Genomic DNA, 19,320 nt, shown 5'->3' with positions numbered 1-19,320 from the left:
CTGCCAAAAAAGCTCAGGGAATAAGCATCAACTGACAACCTGCCTTTGCACAAAGCACTGATGATTGAATGTATTTTTATGTCCATGCTACAGAGCCATATAATCCCTACAGCACAGAAGGTAATTTGGTCAATCCAGCTAGCACTGACTCTCCAAGACAGCATCTTACCCAGGCCCACCCCTGCCCTATCCCTGTAACCCCGCACATTTACCATGGCTAATCCACCTAACCAACACATATTTGGACATTTGGTTAAGATGTGACTGAGACACTGTCCAGTGTGAGAGAGATCAGTGTCTGGCTCACTGTCCCAGTGTGTGAGGGATCAGGGTCTGGCCCAGTGAGAGAGAGACTAGTGTCTGGCCTGCTGTCCCAGTGCGTGAGAGTGATCAGTGTCTGGCCCACTGTCCCTGGATGTAGAAGGACATTCTTCCTCTGATTTTACTATGAAACCAGCCAGCAGGAGCAGGAGTCTCCTGTGGAGACTCCAATAATAATTTTTGGTATGGAACCATGCAGCTGTCACTCCTATGTGCCATCTCATGATGGGAGAGCAGGAACCTGCTGTGGACAGAAACATGGGTTGAAATTCTTTACCCAAGCCCCATCATCCTAGACAAATTTCAGACTGAGTTCCCAAGAACCAGACTCAATACACTTTCAAGAAGGGATGTTGTGATCTTTGCATTTTTCTCTCTGCAGTTACAAGCGCTTCAGTCGGTTTGATGATTTCTCCAATCAATACCAGTCCCACCCCTGGCTAAACTACTCAGTCAGTTCTTTGGACAACCCTGGCTTCAGTAACTCAGATGAACTGATCCACCTGCAGATGTTGGACAGCAGCTACTACTCCTGTCATGAGGAATCTGTGACTGGTACCTACAGCAGCTGGAGGACAGCCCCACACGATCGGTCAACCTTCAGGCACAGGTAAAGATCATCAGTAAGAGAAGAACTACAAATAAAGAAACAGAAAATGGTGGACTTGTATAAAATTTAAGGACCAGGAAATTCTCATCTTTTTGTCAAGGTCTGATTATCTTTCCAGTCAAAGAAAGATAGCCTTGTATTTATATATATATATATTTATATAGTGCCTTTCATAATTTCTGGATGTTCCAAAATGCTTTATACAAAAATGAAGTATTTCTGAGGTGTAGTCATTTGTAGAAAAAGCAGCAGCAAATTTATACACAGAAGATCCCACAAACAGCAATGTGATAATGACCAGATTACGTTTTTTAAGTGATGTTGGTTGACAATTCAATATTGGCCAGAACAATGGGAATACCTCCTGTGCTTTTCTGATTGGTGTAACTGAATTATTTATGCCCACCTGAGAGAGCACACAGCGTCTTGGTTTGAAGTCTCATCTGAAAGACATCCCCAATAGTGCAGCACTCCTTCAGTTAGCAACAGAGCATTCACCAGCGTGGACTTTGTGCTCAAGTCTCTGGAGTGGGTCTTGAACCTACAACCTTATGACTCAGGGGCTAGACTGTGACCCATTGAGCCATGGCTAATTTAAAGCTCATATCTGGATTCTAGGCTCTCTTATCCTTCACAAAGACTACATCCTGACCTGCTAGATTCCAAATATTTCTCTGAAATTGGGGTCTCAAACAGCCTGTCTCTTCTGCTGCTATAAAGGCATTTGTCTGATGTTACCAGTCAGGTTTACAATGATTTCTTGGAGAGTAAGAGGTTAAGTTTTGCTCCTGTATCGGAAATTCTCAGTTGATGGGTGGATATTGGGAAGTTTGCCATGATTCTGAAATAACATCCGTAGTGAGATTTGGGTGGTGACCAGGGGTGAGGGACAAACAAAGCTTCCCCACCCCAACAGACCAGTCCCATCCCCTCACCACCCTGTATTATCAAAGGGATTGCAGTTGCTTTTTCCTTTAACCTTAACCTTGTAAATTAGGGAGTTGCACTCAAAAGTCCACTCCCAGAGAGCTAAACCAAGTTTAGTTACCACTGACAGCACTAAATAATTACCAGTGTTGTCCACCCAGTTAATCTTATTAAAACCAACATTCTGTCAGCAGATGAGGGGCACATCCCACTACCGAGTCAAAGCCAAACTTCATTTGAGCCTCAACATTTAAAAAAAGTTCTTTTGTCCAATGTGGGCATCATTGGCTACTCCAGCATTTATTGCCCATCACAGTTGTCCTTGAGAAGGTGATGGTGAGCTGTCTTCTTGAAACACTGCAGTCTAGATAGTGTCGGTACACCCATAGTGCTAGGAGGGAGTGCTAAGATTTTGACCCAGTGACAATGGTGGAATGGCGATATAGTTGCAAGTCAGGATGATGTGTGGCTTGGAAGGCACTTTTAGGTGGTGGCTTTCCCATGCATCTGTAGCTTGTAGAGGCCACAGGTTTGGAAGATGCTTATGAAGGAGCCTTGATGAGTTAGCACAACGCATTTTGCAGATGATACTCACACTTGCCCTGTGTGTTTGTGGTGGTGAGTGTAAAAGTTTAAGGTGGTAGATGAGAGTGCTAATCAAGTGGGCTGCTTTGTCATGGATAGTGTTGAGCTTCTTGAATGTTGGAAGCTGCAGACTTCCAGGCAAGTGGAGAGGATTCCATTACACTTTGGACTTATGCCTGGGAACATGCTGCAGAATTCTTTTTTTCTGACCCTGGTCTTGCACCTACTGTATTTTTATAGCCGGTCCAGGTCAGTTTCTGGTCAATGGTAACCCAGGGATATGGACAGTGGGGGATTCAGTGATGGTAATACCATTAAATGTCATGGGGAGATAGTTGGATCCTCACTTGTTGGAGATGATCATTGCCAGGTATTTGTGTGGCGTAAATGTTACTTGTCACCCCAAGCCTAGTTGTTGTCCGGTCTTCCTGCATTTGGACATTGACTGCTTTGGAGCCTGAGGAGTCTCAGACGATAATAAACATTGTGCAATTATCAGTGAACATCTCCACTTCTGACCACATTATGGAGGGAATGTCATTGACAAAGCAGCTGAAGATGGTTGGGCCTTGGACAGTCCCTAAGGAACTCTTACAGTGATGTCCTGGAACTGAGATGATTGACTTTTGACAACCACAGCTGTCTTTCTTTGTGCTAGATACGGCTGTAACCAGTGGAGTGTTTATCCCCAATTCTTATTTACTGCCAGTTTGGCTGGGGTTCCTTGATGCCACACTTGGTTAAATGCTGCCTTGATGTCACTTTCCCTTCACCTCTGACATTCAGCTCTTTTGTTCATATTCAGACTAAGGCTGCAATTAGGTCAGGAGCTGAGTGGCCCTAGTGGAACCCAAACTGAGTTTGCGGTGAGCGGGTTATTGCTGAGTAAATGCCACCTGATTGCACTGTCAACAGCACCTTCCATCACTTGTGCAGCCACCTCCTTCATTTAGTTTTTTAACTGAACACCAACATTCATAACTGGATGTGGCAGAACTAGAGATCTTACATCTGATTTAGCACATGTTGCGTCACCACAGTGACACCTCATTTTTCCTCATTCACTCTTCATTGAACCACTATTGGTCCTTCGGCTAAGCTTCTTCTTTCCTCTTCCTGCCAAAACGGACCATTTCACATTTTCTTGCATTATGCTCCATTTGCCAGCACTTTGCACACTCACTTTACCTATCCATGTCCCTTTGTAGCCTTCTTGTACACTCTTCACAATTTACTTGCCTACTTATCTTTGTATCATTAGCAAATTTGGCAACCATTACTTCCAGTCCCTTCACCCAAGTCATTTATATAAATTGTAAAAAGTTGAGGCCCCAGCACTGATCTCTGTGGCACACCACAAGCTATATCTTGCCAACTAGAAAAAGACTCATATGTGTCAACTATTTTCCCTTAGCTAGCCAATCTCCTATCCATACCAATGTGTTATTCCCTACACCATTCTCTACATTAACCTTTGGTGTGGCACCTTATCAAAATGCCTTCTGGAAATTGAAGTACAGTACATCCACTAGCTCCCTTTTAACCACAGCATGTGTTTTTTTTCAAAGAATCATAAAATCCTACAATGCAGGAGGCCACCATTTGGCCCATCAAGTCTGCACCGACTACAGTAGGGACCCTATCCCCATGCATTTACCCTTGCTAGTCCCCTGACACTAAAGGGACAATTTAGCATAGCCAATCCACTTAACGCACACAAGACTGTGGTAGGAAACCACAGCACCCGGAGGAAACCACACAGACACAGGGAGAATGTGCAGACTCCACACAGGCAATGACTAAAGCCAGCAATCAAACCTGGGTTGCTGCTGCGGAGGCAGCTTTGCTAACCACTGCCACCCTGTATTGGTATATAGTGAAAAGTATTATTTCTTTCCTGCTATGCAGACAAGGCATACCATACATAGAGGAGGAGCGGGTGCAGAATGTAATGTTACGGTTGGGAATTGAACCCGGGTCCCTGGCGCTGTGAAACAACAGTGCTAACCACAATGCCACCCTACAGCCAAATAAATTGGTTAAACTTGACTTCCCTTTCACAGAACTATATGACTCTGCCTGATTGTCTTGAATTTTTTTAGGTGCTCTGTTGTAACACCTTTAATAGTAGTTTAGAGCATTTTCCTTGAGTTCCCACTTTCTGTCTCCCTCCCTTTTTGAATATGTGCCATTTTCCAATCTAATGGAGTCAAATTGAATTTTGGATAACGGACACCAGTGCATCAACTAACTCTCCTATGCCACTTTCAAGACCCTCGGCTGCAGTCCAAGCAGAACTGGGGGATTTGTCAGCTCTCAGCCCTAAAAATATACCGAATATAGTTTCCTTTGTGATTGTGATTTTTCTGAGTTCTTCTTTTTCCATTTCCTGATTTACAACTATTTCAGGTATGTTAGTTGCATCATCCATATCAAACAGTGATGCAAAATATCTGTTCAATTCATCTGCCATATCCCTACTTTCTATTACTGATTTCCCAGATGCACTTTATATAGGACTAATGCTTAATTTTAATTTTTATTTAAATATCTTAAGTAACTTACTGTCTTTACACTTCTAGCTAATTTTTCCCTCCTTTTTGTCACTCTTTGCTGTTTTTCATATTTGGTCCAATCTTCTGAATGACTTAGCACAATTATACACTTTTTCTTCAAGTTTGATACTGTCTTTAACTTTTTTTTATATTCAGCCACAGATGGTGAGTCTTCCCTGTGGAATTTTTCTTTTCCACTGAGATATATCTATTCTGCGTATTCTGAAATACCTCTTTGAACGTCGGCTATTGCATCTCTATTGACCTATCCCTTAACTGACTTTCCTAGATTTTAGCTAGCTCTGCTTTCCTGCTCTTATAATTCCCTTATTTAATCTTAAAACATGTCTCTCTCAAACTGAATGTAAAATTCAATCTATTATAATCACTGCAACCTTGACCTTCACTGAGATTATCAAATAATAGTTGCAGAATACCAGCTCTAGTATAGCTTGCTCTCTGATTGGCTCTATAAATGTGCTATTCTGAGAAACTACCCCAAAAACATTCTACAAATTCATGTGTGTCATTACTGTTAGGGGACCTATATATGACTCCCACAAGTGACTTCTCAGCTTTAGTATTTCTCATCTCAACCCAAACTGCTGCTAGATACTAGCTTCCTGAACTTTGTCCATCTCTCTTTAATGTGCTAATACCGTCATTAATTAAGAGAGTCAGCCCTCCACCTTTTCCTAACCTCCTGTCCTTCGTAAATGTCATGTAGCTTTCAATATTTAGGTCCCAATCTCTGTCAGCCTATAGCCATGTCTCAGTAGTGGTCATCAGATTGTATCTCATAATTCCTATTTGCGCTTTCAGTTCATCTCTTTTGTTTCAAATGCTACACACATTTAGATACAGCCTTTAGTATTGTCTTATTATTTTGTAGCATCTGGTCTTATCTGTTGATTTACTCTTAGGTTTGTCCTCTGTCCACTCCTTGTCACTGTCTGTGAATGGGAAATTTCTCTCTTGCCTTGTGTCTATTCTTTGGTTTGATCCCTTGCCCCACTACTCGGTTTTAAACACTTTGTACTTCCCTCCTTATATGGCTTGCGAGAACACCAAGTCCATCATAGTTCAAATGTTGATTGTTCCAATGGTACAGATTCCACTTATACCAATACAGGTGCCAGTGCCCCATGAACAGGAACTCTCTTCTCCCACACCAGTCAGAGCCATACATCTTGAAACCATTCAATGATTCAGACTTCACCACACTATTGGGACAGCAAGTTCCACAATTCACCACCCTCTGTGAGAAATAGTTCCTCTGCCTCTCAGGTTTATATCTACTGACTCAACCTATACCTATGACGTCTTGTTTGAGATTGCTCAAGAGGAAACGTTTGGCCTACATTTATCAATCCCGTTCAAAATCTTATACACCTTGATCAGACCCCCCTTCTCATCCTTCTAAATTACAGTGAGTATAAGACCAAACTGTTTAATCTCTTCTCATACGTCAACTCTTTCATCCCCGGAATCAATCTGGTGAACCTCCTTTGAACTGCCTTCAATGCCACCACATCTTTCCTCAAAATAAGGAGACCAAAACTGGACACAATACTCTGGATGTGGTCTCAACAATACCATGTATAATTGCAACAACACTGCTCTACTTTTGTACGCCAGTCCCTTTGCAATAAATGCCAACATCTGAATGCGATTACTGTCACTAGAGAGGTAGTGCTTGATAGACTAACGGACTGATGGTGGACAAGTCCCCAGGACCGGATGGAATGCATCCCAGGATTCTGAAGGAAATGGCAGAGGTCACAGTAAATGCCTTAGTGATTATTTACCGAAAGTCACTGGATTCCGGGGAAGTGCCCGATGATTGGAAAACGGCTAACGTTACGCCGCTGTTTAAAAAGGGTAGCAGACAAAAGGCAGGAAATTATAGGCCAGATAGTTTAACGTCTGTAGTCGGAAAAATGCTTGAATCCGTCATCAAAGAAGAAATAGCGAGGCACCTAGAAAGGAATGGTTTGATAGAGCAGACGTAGCACGGATTCGTTAAGGGGAAGTCATGTTTGACGAATTTATTAGATTTCTATGAGGATGTGACTAGTGCGGTAGACAGAGGGGAACCGGTGGATGTGGTGTTTCTAGATTTTCAAAAGCCGTTTGATATGGTGCCTCACAAAAGGTTGCTTCAGAAGGTTAGGGGGCATGGAGTGGGGGGGGGTAAGGTGTTAGCGTGGATAGAGGATTGGTTGTCTAATAGGAGGCAGAGAGTTGGTATCAATGGGTGCTATTCTGATTGGCGGTTGGTGACTAGTGGGGTGCCACAGGGATCAGTGCTGGGGCCTCAGCTATTTACCATTTATATAGATGATCTGAAGGAGGGGGCTGAGTGTAGGGTGACGAAATTTGCTGATGACACGAAGATGAGTGGAAAAGCAAATTGCGCGGAGGGTGTGGAAAGTCTGCAGAGGGATCTGGATAGGCTGAGCGAGTGGGTGAGGACCTGGCAGATGGAGTATAATGTTAGCAAGTATGAGGTTATCCACTTTGTGGGTATGCCGGCGTTGGACTGGCGTAAACATAGTAAAAAGTCTGACAACACCAGGTTTTAGTCCAACCTATTTATTTGATAATATTCTCACAAGCTTTCGAGGGGACAGCCTCTTCGTCAGGTGAATGGAGAGTTCTGGCCTCAGACAGATCATATAAAGCACAGACAGTTTAGAGATTACTGATTAAAATGCGAATCCTTACACCTAACCTGCTGTTCAAGACCTGAAGTGGCTGATAATGTGAGTGGAAGGAGCACTGATCACAGTTTAAAGAGATGTGTATTGTCTCCAGACAGTACAGTAAGTGAGGTTTTGCAAACCCAGGCAAGTCACGGGGGTTACAGATAGTGCGACATGAACCCAAGATCCCTGTTGAGACCGTCCTCATGTGTGCGGAACTTGGCTATCAGTCTCTGTTCAGCGACTCTGCGCTGTCGTGTGTCGTGAAGGCCGCTTTGGAGAATGCTTACCCGAAGGTCAGAGGCTGAATGCCCGTGACCACTGAAGTGTTCGCCAACAGGAAGGGAACAGTCTTGCCTGGTGACTGTCGAGCGATGTTCATTCATCCGTTGTCGTAGCGTCTGCATGGTCTCCCCAATGTACCATGCTTCGGGACATCCTTTCTTGCAACGTATCAGGTAGACAATGTTGGTCAAGAAAGGATGTCCCGAAGCATGGTACATTGGGGAGACCATGCAGACGCTACGACAACGGATGAATGAACATCGCTCGACAGTCACCAGGCAAGACTGTTCCCTTCCTGTTGGCGAACACTTCAGTGGTCACGGGCATTCAGCCTCTGACCTTCGGGTAAGCATTCTCCAAGGCGGCCTTCACAACACATGACAGCGCAGAGTCGCTGAGCAGAGACTGATAGCCAAGTTCCGCACACATGAGGACGGTCTCAACAGGGATCTTGGGTTCATGTCGCACTATCTGTAACCCCCGTGACTTGCCTGGGTTTGCAAAACCTCACTTACTGTACTGTCTGGAGACAATACACATCTCTTTAAACTGTGATCAGTGCTCCTACCACTCACATTGTCAGCCACTTCAGGTCTTGAACAGCAGGTTAGGTGTAAGGATTCGCATTTTAATCAGTAATCTCTAAACTGTCTGTGCTTTATATGATCTGTCTGAGGCCAGAACTCTCCATTCACCTGACGAAGAGGCTGTCCCCTCGAAAGCTTGTGAGAATATTATCAAATAAATAGGTTATCCACTTTGGCAGGAATAATAGTAGGAGGGATTACTATTTAAAGGGTGAAAAGCTGCAGCATGCTACAGTACAGAGGGACCTGGGGGTCCTTGTGCATGAGTCGCAAAAACCCAGTCTGCAGGTGCAGCAGGTGATTAAGGCGGCGAATGGTATGCTGGCCTTTATAGCGAGAGGGATAAAATATAAAAGCAGGGAGGTCTTGCTGCAACTGTACAGGGTACTGGTGAGGCCGCAGCTGGAGTAGTGTGTGCAATTTTGGTCGCTGCACTTGTGCAAGGATATTTTGGCCTTGGAGGGAGTGCAGAGGAGGTTCACTAGGCTGATACCGGAGATGAGGGGGTTAGACTATGAAGAGAGACTAAATAGACTGGGTCTGTACTTGTTGGCGTTTAGAAGGATGAGGGGGGATCTTATAGAGATGTATAAGATAATGAAAGGGATGGATAGGGTAGAGATAGAGATTCTTCCCACTTAGAAAGGATAGCAGGACTAGAGGGCACAGCCTCAAGGTAAGTGGGGGGTCAGTTTAGATCAGAGTTGAGGAGGAACTTCTTCACTCAAAGGGTGGTGAATCTCTGGAATTCTTTGCCCAGTGAAGTGGTGGAGGCTACCTTGCTAAATTTATGTAAGTCACAGGTAGATAGGTTTTTGACAGACAAGGGAATTAAGGGTTATGGGGAGAGAGTGGGAAAGTAGAACTGATCCACTTCAGATCAGCCATGATCTTATTGAATGGTGGGGCAGACTCAAAGGGCTAGGTGGCCTACTCCTGCTCCTATTTCTTATGTTCTTACATCCCATTTGCCTTTTTTATTACATATTGATATTGTGATTTTATTTGACCTATGCCAATTTGCACCTGACTTGGTTAATAATCCAGAAAATATTATCTTTTGAGGTTCTGCTTTTTGGTACCTAGCTCCTCATACTGACTATGCAGAACCTCCTTCCTTGTCTTGCCTATGTTATTGGTACTTATATGGACCATAAACCCTGAATTCTCCCCCTCTCACTGTAAGTTCCTCTCCAAATGTTCCAAATCCTGGCATTGAGCAGGCAACACAGCCATCTCAATGGGAAGTGTCAGTCCCTCTTACTAACAGTAAATTTCATCGTGCCACAATCCCATTTGAACGGGTTGGTGTACCAGTGCTATGGTCAGTTAGCTCATCCACCCATGTCCAAGGATGGTGACAGTGGTGTCTGGGACATTGTAACTCAGGTATGATTTGATAAATATGACTATGGCAGGCTGTTGCTAGATTAATTGAGTGCAGTTGATGTCTACATGGACTTTAGCAAGGCTTTTGATAAGGGACCACATGGTAGGTTGTTGCATAAGGGTCCAGGGTGAGATAGCCAAATGGATATACAACTGGCTTGATGACAGAAGGTGGTTGTGGAGGGTTGTTTTTCAAACTGGAGGCCTGTGACCAGCAGTGTGCCTCAGGGATTGGTGCTGGGTCTACTGTTACTTGTCATTTATATTAATGATTTGGACGAGAATTTAATAGACATGGTTAGTAAGGTTGCAAATGACCCCAAGATTTGTGGCATAATGGACAGTGAAGGAGGTCATCTAGGATTGCAACGGGATTGTGATCAATTGGGTCAGTGGGCTGACGAATGGCAGATGGAGTTTGATTTTAGCTAAAGGTGAGATGATGCATTTTAGTAGATCGAACCAGGACAGGACTTACTCAGTTAATGGTAGGACATTGGGGAGAGTTATATAACAAAGAGATGTAGGGGTACAGGTTCATAGCGCCTTGGAAGTGGCGTCACAGGTGGAAAGAGTGGTGAAGGTGACATTCAGCATGCTTGGTTTCAGCGGCCAGAACACTGAATACAAAAATTGGGACGTCTTGTTGAAATTGTACAAGACTTGGTAAAGTCACACTTGGAATACTGGTCACCCTATAATATCATTAAATGAGCAGGAGTGCAGAAAAGATTTACCAGAATTTGAGTTATAAGGAGAGGCTGGATAGACCAGGAGTTTTTTCTCTAGAGCATAGGACACTTTGGGTTGATTTTATAGAGGTCTATAAAATAATGAGGGGCAACTAGATAGATAGATCAGCTAGGTAGTCAATATCTTTTCCCAAAGGTGGGGGAGTTTAAAACTAGTGGGCATAGGTTTAAGGTGAGAGGCGATATATACAAAAGGGTCCAGAAGGGCAATTTTATCACAGAGGGTGGTGAGTGTTCGGAATGAGCTGCCAGAGGCAGTAGTAGAAGCAGGTACAATTTTGCCTTTTAAAAAGCATTTGGACAATTACATGAGTAAGATGGATATAGAGATAATGGACCAAACACCGACAATTGTGATTAGCTTAGGGGTTAAAAAAAACGGTGGCATTGGCAAGTAGGGCCAAATGGCCTGTTTCCACGCTGTAAACCTTTACAAGTCTATAATCTTTGGAACCGATCTCACAACTTTGGTACAAGCCCCCACATGTTGGCAAGGCGGACTTTTGCAGGGTTAATAGGGCTGAGAGGCCATTGTAATTTCTGATGCCTAAATCAATGCCAGATGGTTGATGTGGTTTCATTCCTTTCTGACAATTTGGCATACACTAACAGCAGGGCCACTTACGAGCCAAATACACTGCTGTGGGTCTACAGTCACATGGAGGCCAGCCTAGGTAAGGTTGGCAGATTTTCTTCCTGAAAGGACATTAGTGAACTAGGTAGGTTTTTTTCTTAATTGTTTCATTATTACTGAGCCTTGTTTTTAATTCCCAATCCAGTAATTGAATTTAAATTCCAGCTGCCACTGTGGTGAATCTAGAGAAATAGCTTGGGCTTCTGGATTTCTTGTCCAGTAATAATACTACCATCTCCTACTCCAGCTGTGTTTATCTACTGATTCCCAGGCTTAGTGGTTGGGGAAAAGGAAGATCTTGGGAATGGGTGGAAAGAACTAAAATCACCCAGGGTTTCCATACTGATCACAAATCTGTTGGAAAATTTGCACACAGATGTGAGAGTTGCTGATGGTCATTCAGAACCCAAGACTGCATAAATCAGCTACTTAGGGCCATTCAGTAGCATAATGATTTATCAGTCATCATACTCTGATAACTTGAAAAAATTGGGTACACCCAGTTATCTTTTTTGCTTTAGTTTACAAAACAACCTGGACTTCAGTATCAGCAGCATCAATGAACATGCTGGGGACTCGGGGAAAGCCAGCGACTTGTCTGTTTACAGCTGGCCCATTGAACCTCTCCAGTGGTCACCTTTTCCAATCTTGTACCAACTGAACAGAGACAGACCTGTAAGTATTCACTTCAATAAGTTTTATTTTCCATTTTTTTTGCAAATATCCAAAGAAAAATGCATGGAAATATTTTTTCAACCTTGCAGGAAAGTGCCATGGCTCCCACTCAGCCCATGAAACAAGTGTAGTAGGGCTAACAAATGCCCATTTTCCATGTCAGCAATTTGGTGATCTGGATTCGTGTGGAGTATTTGCATTTGGGTATCAAAGCAGACCAAAAAAAATGGCCTGATCCTGTCCCGATTGTAGTGAAGTTACCGGTTTGCTCAGCTCAGGGGCAGAGATGTGCCACACAGCCCAGCTCATTGCAATATAAAGGCTCTGACGAAGTGCTAAAAGCTTCTTAATCTGCAATTTACTTTTCCAAAAGCATACATTCCTAGAAAAAACAATTATTCCTGAAGTATGCATTCAGTGAGTGACAGCCTGAAAGCAATAAAACTATTAACCAAATATTCTAACTGGTTTCAGTCTGATCTTGATTGGTTGGTTTGTTAAAAATATTAACTCACACCAGTAGAGATTCTTGTGATAACAATATGCAGTGTACCTTTAAAGACTCAACATATTCTTTGCACTGGAATGAACTTGTATTGACACTGACACTGATTCTGACACCTTCTCTGCAGTAGATTAATTAGGGGACACTTAAGGACATCTACACCTGTGTGTGTGTGTGTGTGTCAGTGCTGACAGAAGATATTTTGGGAAGACAGAGAGAGAGGAGAGATAACTGGAGCTGATGAGAAAAGGGGAATTAATTACAGGACAGTATAAATTAAAGCAATTTAGGAAGAATTTATGTACATGTTGAAAATGTGGAATTCACTGTCACTGAGAAATGGTTGAAGCATTGCTGCATATAAGGTGATGCTTAATGTATACATGAGGGAGAAAGGATGGACGGGTACTAGCTTTGGGAAAGGTTCTTTGGAGTACAAACAGCTGCATAGGTCAGTTGGACTAAATATCCAGTTTCTGTGATGAAGATTCCTCACAAAAAAACCAATTTTTTTTTGCAGTTTAAAGCCAGGCGGCCTCGTTCATACTGTGAAGGAATGGAACTAGTGAATATGGAAAGAAACTGGACAGCTTGAAAACATGCAGGAAAGTCATCATCTTTTTCCTGAAGGTCAGGCATGTTTTCCTCTGCTTACATTTGGAGCAGTACACCCACCACCATAGTGTCTTTTTCCATGTTATTGTACTGGATGCACTGTGCAAAAACAATTAGCCACCCATTTGACTTTAGAGTTTAACGTCATTCCTGTGAGTACAAGTTTCCTGTGGAACCAGGCTACAAGCAGTAAATTAAAACAACACGCCATCTGCTGACTGCACTCTGACCTGTGCTCAATGGCAAGCTATTTCGCTTTGTGTACACACAGATCAAAGCTCCAGTGGGAAGGGGCCGTGGACACTTAAAGAACATGTGAAGCTTTGAAGTTCGGATTGAGCCAGTGCAAGAGAAGCGAGATGCCCACTATCAAGGAGATAAAACACAGCAAATAAATGACAATGTGAAGGGATATAAATGCTGAGCAGCCAAAAACGTCATGATTTATTAATATTTGAAGTAACTTCATAATTCAACACAACCAAATTATACATTTTACAATCACATTCTATTTGTAAACAGTTAAAAAGCCACTGACTTGTTTGCATCTTCCAACAGACAGTTATAACAAAGGCAATGAAATGGTGGCATTGTCTGCAGTGTTAAAATTGTGTCCTGGTTTGTCTGCTCTCTGTACAAGCACAAATGAATACATTTAGTGGCAAAACAAGAAGTGTAAAGTAACTCGTTTTCTGTAGAACTCTTATACACAAACTTACATTAAAACGGCCTCTTATGGATGAATGGTATGATTCTGTAAACCACCAGTGCTGGTTACAGTATGCATAGTTACAGATCTCAGCCAGTTTTTCTTTTTAAGTACAACAGTCAATTGGACACAGTCACAATAGCAAAATACGTTTAGCCACTCAATGGGAATATAAAGGAGGGAAAAAATAAAGTATATATACTACAACATGTCAGCAAAATCCACCTTCACTCACTATAAAAAGGACAGCAATTTCAAAGCAATGACTGGAAACTCCAGCTTTAAGCAGTTTAACTTGGCAAAAAAAAGTAACGTTTACAGAGCAGTTTAATTCAGTGCTAAAAGTTGGGGGTTTCCTACACAAATCTACCAGGAGTTTCTAATGTGTCAGAGGCGGGGAGGGGGGAACTATTTCCTGAGAACCATGCTCTCTCTCGTTTCAGGATATAGAGGAATAGAAAAAAAAAGAACATGGTCAAAACACTGTTCAAATATTCCCAGAGATAGAACATCTTCATCCGCAAATATTTTTTTTTAATTTTTTAAAAAAATTTTAAATTTTTTTTCATTTTTATGAATGATGGAAGAGTAAACATTTCCCCTCGAAAGTCTGTAAACAAGAGGGCACGACCAGGGCACCTCCAAAAAAAAATGAAAGCTCTATTGAAAGTGCTGTACCCTCCTGGCTTGCAGGGTGGGGTTGCAAGTCACAGCTGCTGCCCACAGTGTCCCACTGTAGAGATTAAATTCTTTAGGTTTTTCTTTTATCATTTTATTAAAATGTTTTGAAAAGAAACAAGTTGGTGCAATACTTTTTGAGATTGCAAGGTCAGTATGATAACGTGACCTTGCTCTACAATACCACGTTAAGGTAAGTACATGTCAAGGCATATTAAAGAGCACACTTTTTGTCCATTTTTTTTCCTTGCTAAAAGAACATCCTTGAGTAAACATTTACACTTGAATTACCCTCTCCCCCCTCCCCACCCTGCCCTATTGCCAATCGGACAGGGAGACAGTACTCAGTGCAGATTAACAGCTCACACTCCCATCAGCCAACTCAAATAAAGTTTTGGAATTTAAGGAATAAACATGATGAGTGCACACAAGCTAGCTCATTTGAAGCAGTTTTTTTTTTCTTTTTTAAATGGATAGCACTATCTGGAAGTATAAATATATACTTTTTCACATTTTTTTTACTATTGGCCTGCATGATTCAAGTATTAAAACTGATATGTTCTGGGCTAAAAGAAAGTGGAAATAAAGGTGCAGAACGGAACATTTCCACAGGTGACCCCTTCTCCCCATTTCTCTCACGCTGTAGGTGAAAAGTCCAATTAGTGCTGCTTTTCATGTAGAGGTCACAGTTTGAGTCATGAGTAAAGTTCAGATGGACTCTCCACCTCCAAGGTGGTCAACAGGGAGGAAAGCGTTGATGGGGGAGGGGCTGCCGATTCCCCGCGTGTCATTGCTGCTCGGGGTTCCCCACAGGCTAGTGGAATAATTGGGGGTACCCCAGAGTGAAGTGCCATGGAGGTCTCCACTACCTGTTCCCGACAGCCCAGCACCATTCCAGTGATTGAGATCATTGCGGTTTGAGAATGGGTGGGAACTGTCAATGGATGAGATGCGGTTCTGGCTGGATCCCAGAGATTGCCAGCCCAGCGAGGGGGTCAGCGACTGGCCTTGTGCAAAGAAGCGATTAATCTCGTCTTCACTGGCAAACTCAGCAAGAATGGTAGTGTTCCCTAAAACACACCTGTAAACAAAAGAGAAAGGAGTCAGTTAGTTAACAACTTTTTAAGGAGGGCCTGAAAAATTAAATAAAAAAATGAATAGATGGAAGCTATTTAGCAAAGATGATGAGTGACCAAGCTGATTTGCAAAGATGGGTTTTGTGTTGATGTTAAAGCAGGTAAGTGAAACAGTTAATGGGCTTTTTCTCCCTGATGTTGATTTGAAGGAAGATTTATTAGAATCATAGAATCCCTATAGTGTAGGAGGCCATTCAGCCCATCAAGCCTGCACTGACAACAATCTCACCCAGGGTCTATCCCTATAACCCCATGTATTTACCCTGCTAGTTCCCCTGACATTAAGGGGGAATTTAGCATGCCAAACAACCTAACCTGCACATCTCTGGAGTGTGGTAGGAAACCGAAGCACCTGGAGGAAACCCACGCAGACATGGGGAGAATGTGCAAACTCCAGTGACCCAAGCCTGAATCAAACCCCATAGGCCTTGCGCTGCAAGGCAGCAGTGCTAACTATTGTGCCACTATGCTGCCCTGTGACAAACAATACTCCATGTCAAACAACTTTTGAGTACAGATGTGTTCAATGTAAGAGCAGGCATCAGTGGAGGCCCAAGAATACATCTTGTGGGAGACTCCAGAGGTTTGTGTACAAGGATGGGGATTCACTATTGATGCACAGGTTGTCTCTAGATAGACAGGACTGAAATCATGCTTCATTACCACACTGAGTCAGTTGGTGTAGTGGAAGATATCATAGTAACAAATTTTCTGTCATGCATTATCCATCTGCATTTTGATATGGTTAACTAAGATGGCTGTGGTGAGAAATTAGGTTGCAAAAGATTCAATAAGGATCTTCATCAGAGATATACACGGATCTTAAATGCAATCTGTTAAAAGGCCTGAGGAGGGAGAGAGGTTAGAGGTACTGCAGTAGTTGGGGGGGACAGATAGATTAAGGGTTGTATTTAGGGATTAACAGTGTCAGACGGTAATTGAACAGTGGGAAATTAGATGGTCTGAGGAAAGCAGAATTTATGGAGACAAGATGGGAGTGTGTAGATTCTGTATATGAGAAACAAAAAGAGTGAGGAATTATGACCCATTTAGTTGAAAGAGGATAAAGTTCGGTTGCAGTTCAATAGGCCAAAAACAGTGGAGGTGCTGTGATTGGTAAACATAAGAACATAAGAAATAGGAATTGAAGTAGGCCATCTGGCCCTTCGAGCCTGCCCCGCCATTCAATAAGATCATGGCTGATCTGTCGTGGCTCAGTTCCACATCCCTGCCCTCTCCCCATAACCCTTAATCCCCTCTCTTATCAAAAATCCATCAACCCGCGTCTTAAAAATATTTAGCGAGGTAGCCTCCACCACTTCAATGGGCAGAGAATTCCAGAGATTCACCACCCTTTGAGTGAAGAAGTTCTTCCTCAACTCTGTTCTAAACCGCGCCCCCTTTATCTTGAGGCTGTGCCCCCTAGTCCTACTATCCTTTCTGAGCGGGAAGAGTCTCTCCACCTCTATCCTATCCATCCCATTCATCATCTTATACGTCTCAATGAGATCTCCCCTCATTCTTCTAAACTGCTTGAGGGGAGGATTTAGTGGTTGGAATAAAAGAAATATTAAAAGTAAACATTAGCATTTTTAAAGTGCTCATCATGTCTATTGGAAGTTTCAAAGTACTTTACAGCTAAGATACAATGGTGGTGATCTTTCTCAGTGCCAGGGATCCAGGTTTGATCTCAGCCTTGGGTGACGATCTGGGTGGAGTTTGAACATTATCCCCACGTGGTCCAGTTTCCCCCCTCAACCCAAAGATGTGCAGGTTAGATGGATTACCCATGGTAAATGTGTGGGGTTACAGGGATAGGGTTCTTTTGGAGAGTTAGCGCAAACTCAACGGGCCAGATGGCCTCTTTCTGCACTTTAGGGATTCTATGGAAATACTTTTAAGTATAGTCACTGTTGCAATGTAATTTTAGTGCCAAGGGAAATGAGGGCGTGGTCAGAGATAGTTAGCATTCAGAATCCCTGCTTAATCAAATCTTCAACCCAGCATCCTTGTCAGCAGACTGAAGGTTGGTTAAACCTCACCAACAGTCCCACAGAACCCCTGCCTTTAATGGATACATTCTGTTTAACTGATGTACATCAACCAGAAATTTCTTGTGGTTAAAGGAATAGGAGTAGACCGTACAGCCCTCAAACCTGCTCTTTCATTCATTACAATCAGGGTAATTTCTGCCTAAACTCCACTTTTATACCTTCACCTCATATCTCTCGATTTTTGTTAGACAAAAAAATCTGTCCATCTCACCCACAAATATATACAATGGAGCATCCACAATGCTCTGGCATAGAGAATTCAAAAGATTCACAACCTTTTTGTATAATTAATTTCTCCTTATCTCAGTCCTAAATGATCAACCTCTGATCCTGTAAGTGTGCCCCCATGTCCTAGATTCCCCAGTCAGAGGAAATAACCTCTATCTTCTCTCTGAAACCCCTTCAGAATCTTGTATGTTTCAAAGAAATCACCTCTTATTGTTCTAAACCTCAGACTGCAAAAGTCCAATTTACTCAGTCACACATCAAAGGACAATCCCCTCATTAAAGGAACCTTCAGTGAATCGTCACTGTATCACCTCCAACATAGGTGTGCTCTTCCTTGAAAATGGAGAACAAAACTGCATACAATACCCTAGTTATGATTTCAATTGAGTTCTATGTAATTTTCCAAGAACTCATGAAAATGTCACATTTATCTTGACTGTTACAATCCTAATCAATCCTCAATCCATGCTAACAACTCCATGAACACTTATCTTGTATATTTATCTGCTGTGACACTTTACTGAATACCTTTTGGAGCTACCTTTATTTGTCCTCCTTGTTATATACTCAACAAAATCTAATAAATCTGTCAAACATGATTTTCCTTTTGTAAAGCCATATTGACACCATCTGACCGGACTGATTTTTTAAAAATGCTCTAGCATTATACAGATGACTGATATCAGCCTAACTGTCCTGCAGTTCCAGGTTTCCCCTCTCTCTCTCCTTTGCTGAATAATGGAGTTCCATTTGCTAACTTCCGACCTGTAGAGACTATTCTAGAATCCAGCAGATTGTGGAAAATCATAAAGTGCATCTGCTATTGCCATAGCTCCTCTTAAAGAACCCAGGGAGATGGGCCTTCAAGTCCAAGGAATTTCAGTCACTTGTTTCTCCAATATTTTTTCTCTGCTGGTATTAATGACTTTAAATTGCTTACTCCTATTAGCTCCTTGGCTTCCCTCTATTTCTGGTACGCAATGTGTGCTACTATGAAGAGGCAAAATAATTCTTCAACATCTTTGCCATTTTCTCACTCCTCATAATAATGCGACCTGCTTTTCCCTCTCAATGCAATATTTATATACATAGCTACATACATTTGTAAAGGCATTTACACCCTTACAACTTGTTTTTATATTCCTGGTTAGTCTATTATTTTCCCTTTTTATCAACTTTTTGGTTGTCCTTTACTGATTTCTAAAATTCTCCCATTCCTCAGGCTTACTACTATTCCTTGTGACATTAGAAGCCTCTTCTTGTAATCTAATAGTACCCTTATCTCACTTGGCAAGCTACAAATGCATCCATCTTGCTTAATTTTATTTTTTGATGGAATGTATTTTAATTGAACATTTGAATAATTTTAA

General features: G+C 42.3%; 2 protein-coding genes across 13 annotated transcripts in view; one reads left to right on the top strand and one right to left on the bottom strand.

Moving 5' to 3' along the window:
- Window positions 1-13,455, top strand: part of vap (vascular associated protein) — a 38,138-nt gene extending 24,683 nt beyond the window's left edge. The window contains exons 7-9 of the mRNA XM_080206554.1: window positions 704-931; window positions 11,872-12,025; window positions 13,051-13,455. Of these exons, the coding sequence (XP_080062680.1) occupies window positions 704-931; window positions 11,872-12,025; window positions 13,051-13,125 (457 nt within the window). The 3' untranslated portion in view covers window positions 13,126-13,455. The remainder of the gene's footprint in view (window positions 1-703; window positions 932-11,871; window positions 12,026-13,050) is intronic.
- Window positions 13,456-13,559: 104 nt separating this feature from the next.
- The window catches only part of LOC145354912 (trinucleotide repeat-containing gene 6A protein-like), a 259,584-nt gene continuing 253,823 nt past the window's right edge, over window positions 13,560-19,320 (bottom strand). For 11 of the 12 annotated variants that reach the window (XM_080206542.1, XM_080206540.1, XM_080206548.1 and 8 more), the window contains one exon: window positions 13,560-15,613. In XM_080206542.1, the coding sequence (XP_080062668.1) occupies window positions 15,241-15,613 (373 nt within the window). In that variant the 3' untranslated portion in view covers window positions 13,560-15,240. The remainder of the gene's footprint in view (window positions 15,614-19,320) is intronic. The other variant, XM_080206550.1, reaches the window with a different exon arrangement.

This window comes from Carcharhinus amblyrhynchos, chromosome 18 (genome assembly GCF_965287045.1).
Source record: "Carcharhinus amblyrhynchos chromosome 18, sCarAmb.v2.hapA, whole genome shotgun sequence".
Taxonomy (NCBI): domain Eukaryota; kingdom Metazoa; phylum Chordata; class Chondrichthyes; order Carcharhiniformes; family Carcharhinidae; genus Carcharhinus; species Carcharhinus amblyrhynchos.
This window is presented reverse-complemented; position numbering and strand designations above follow the sequence as displayed.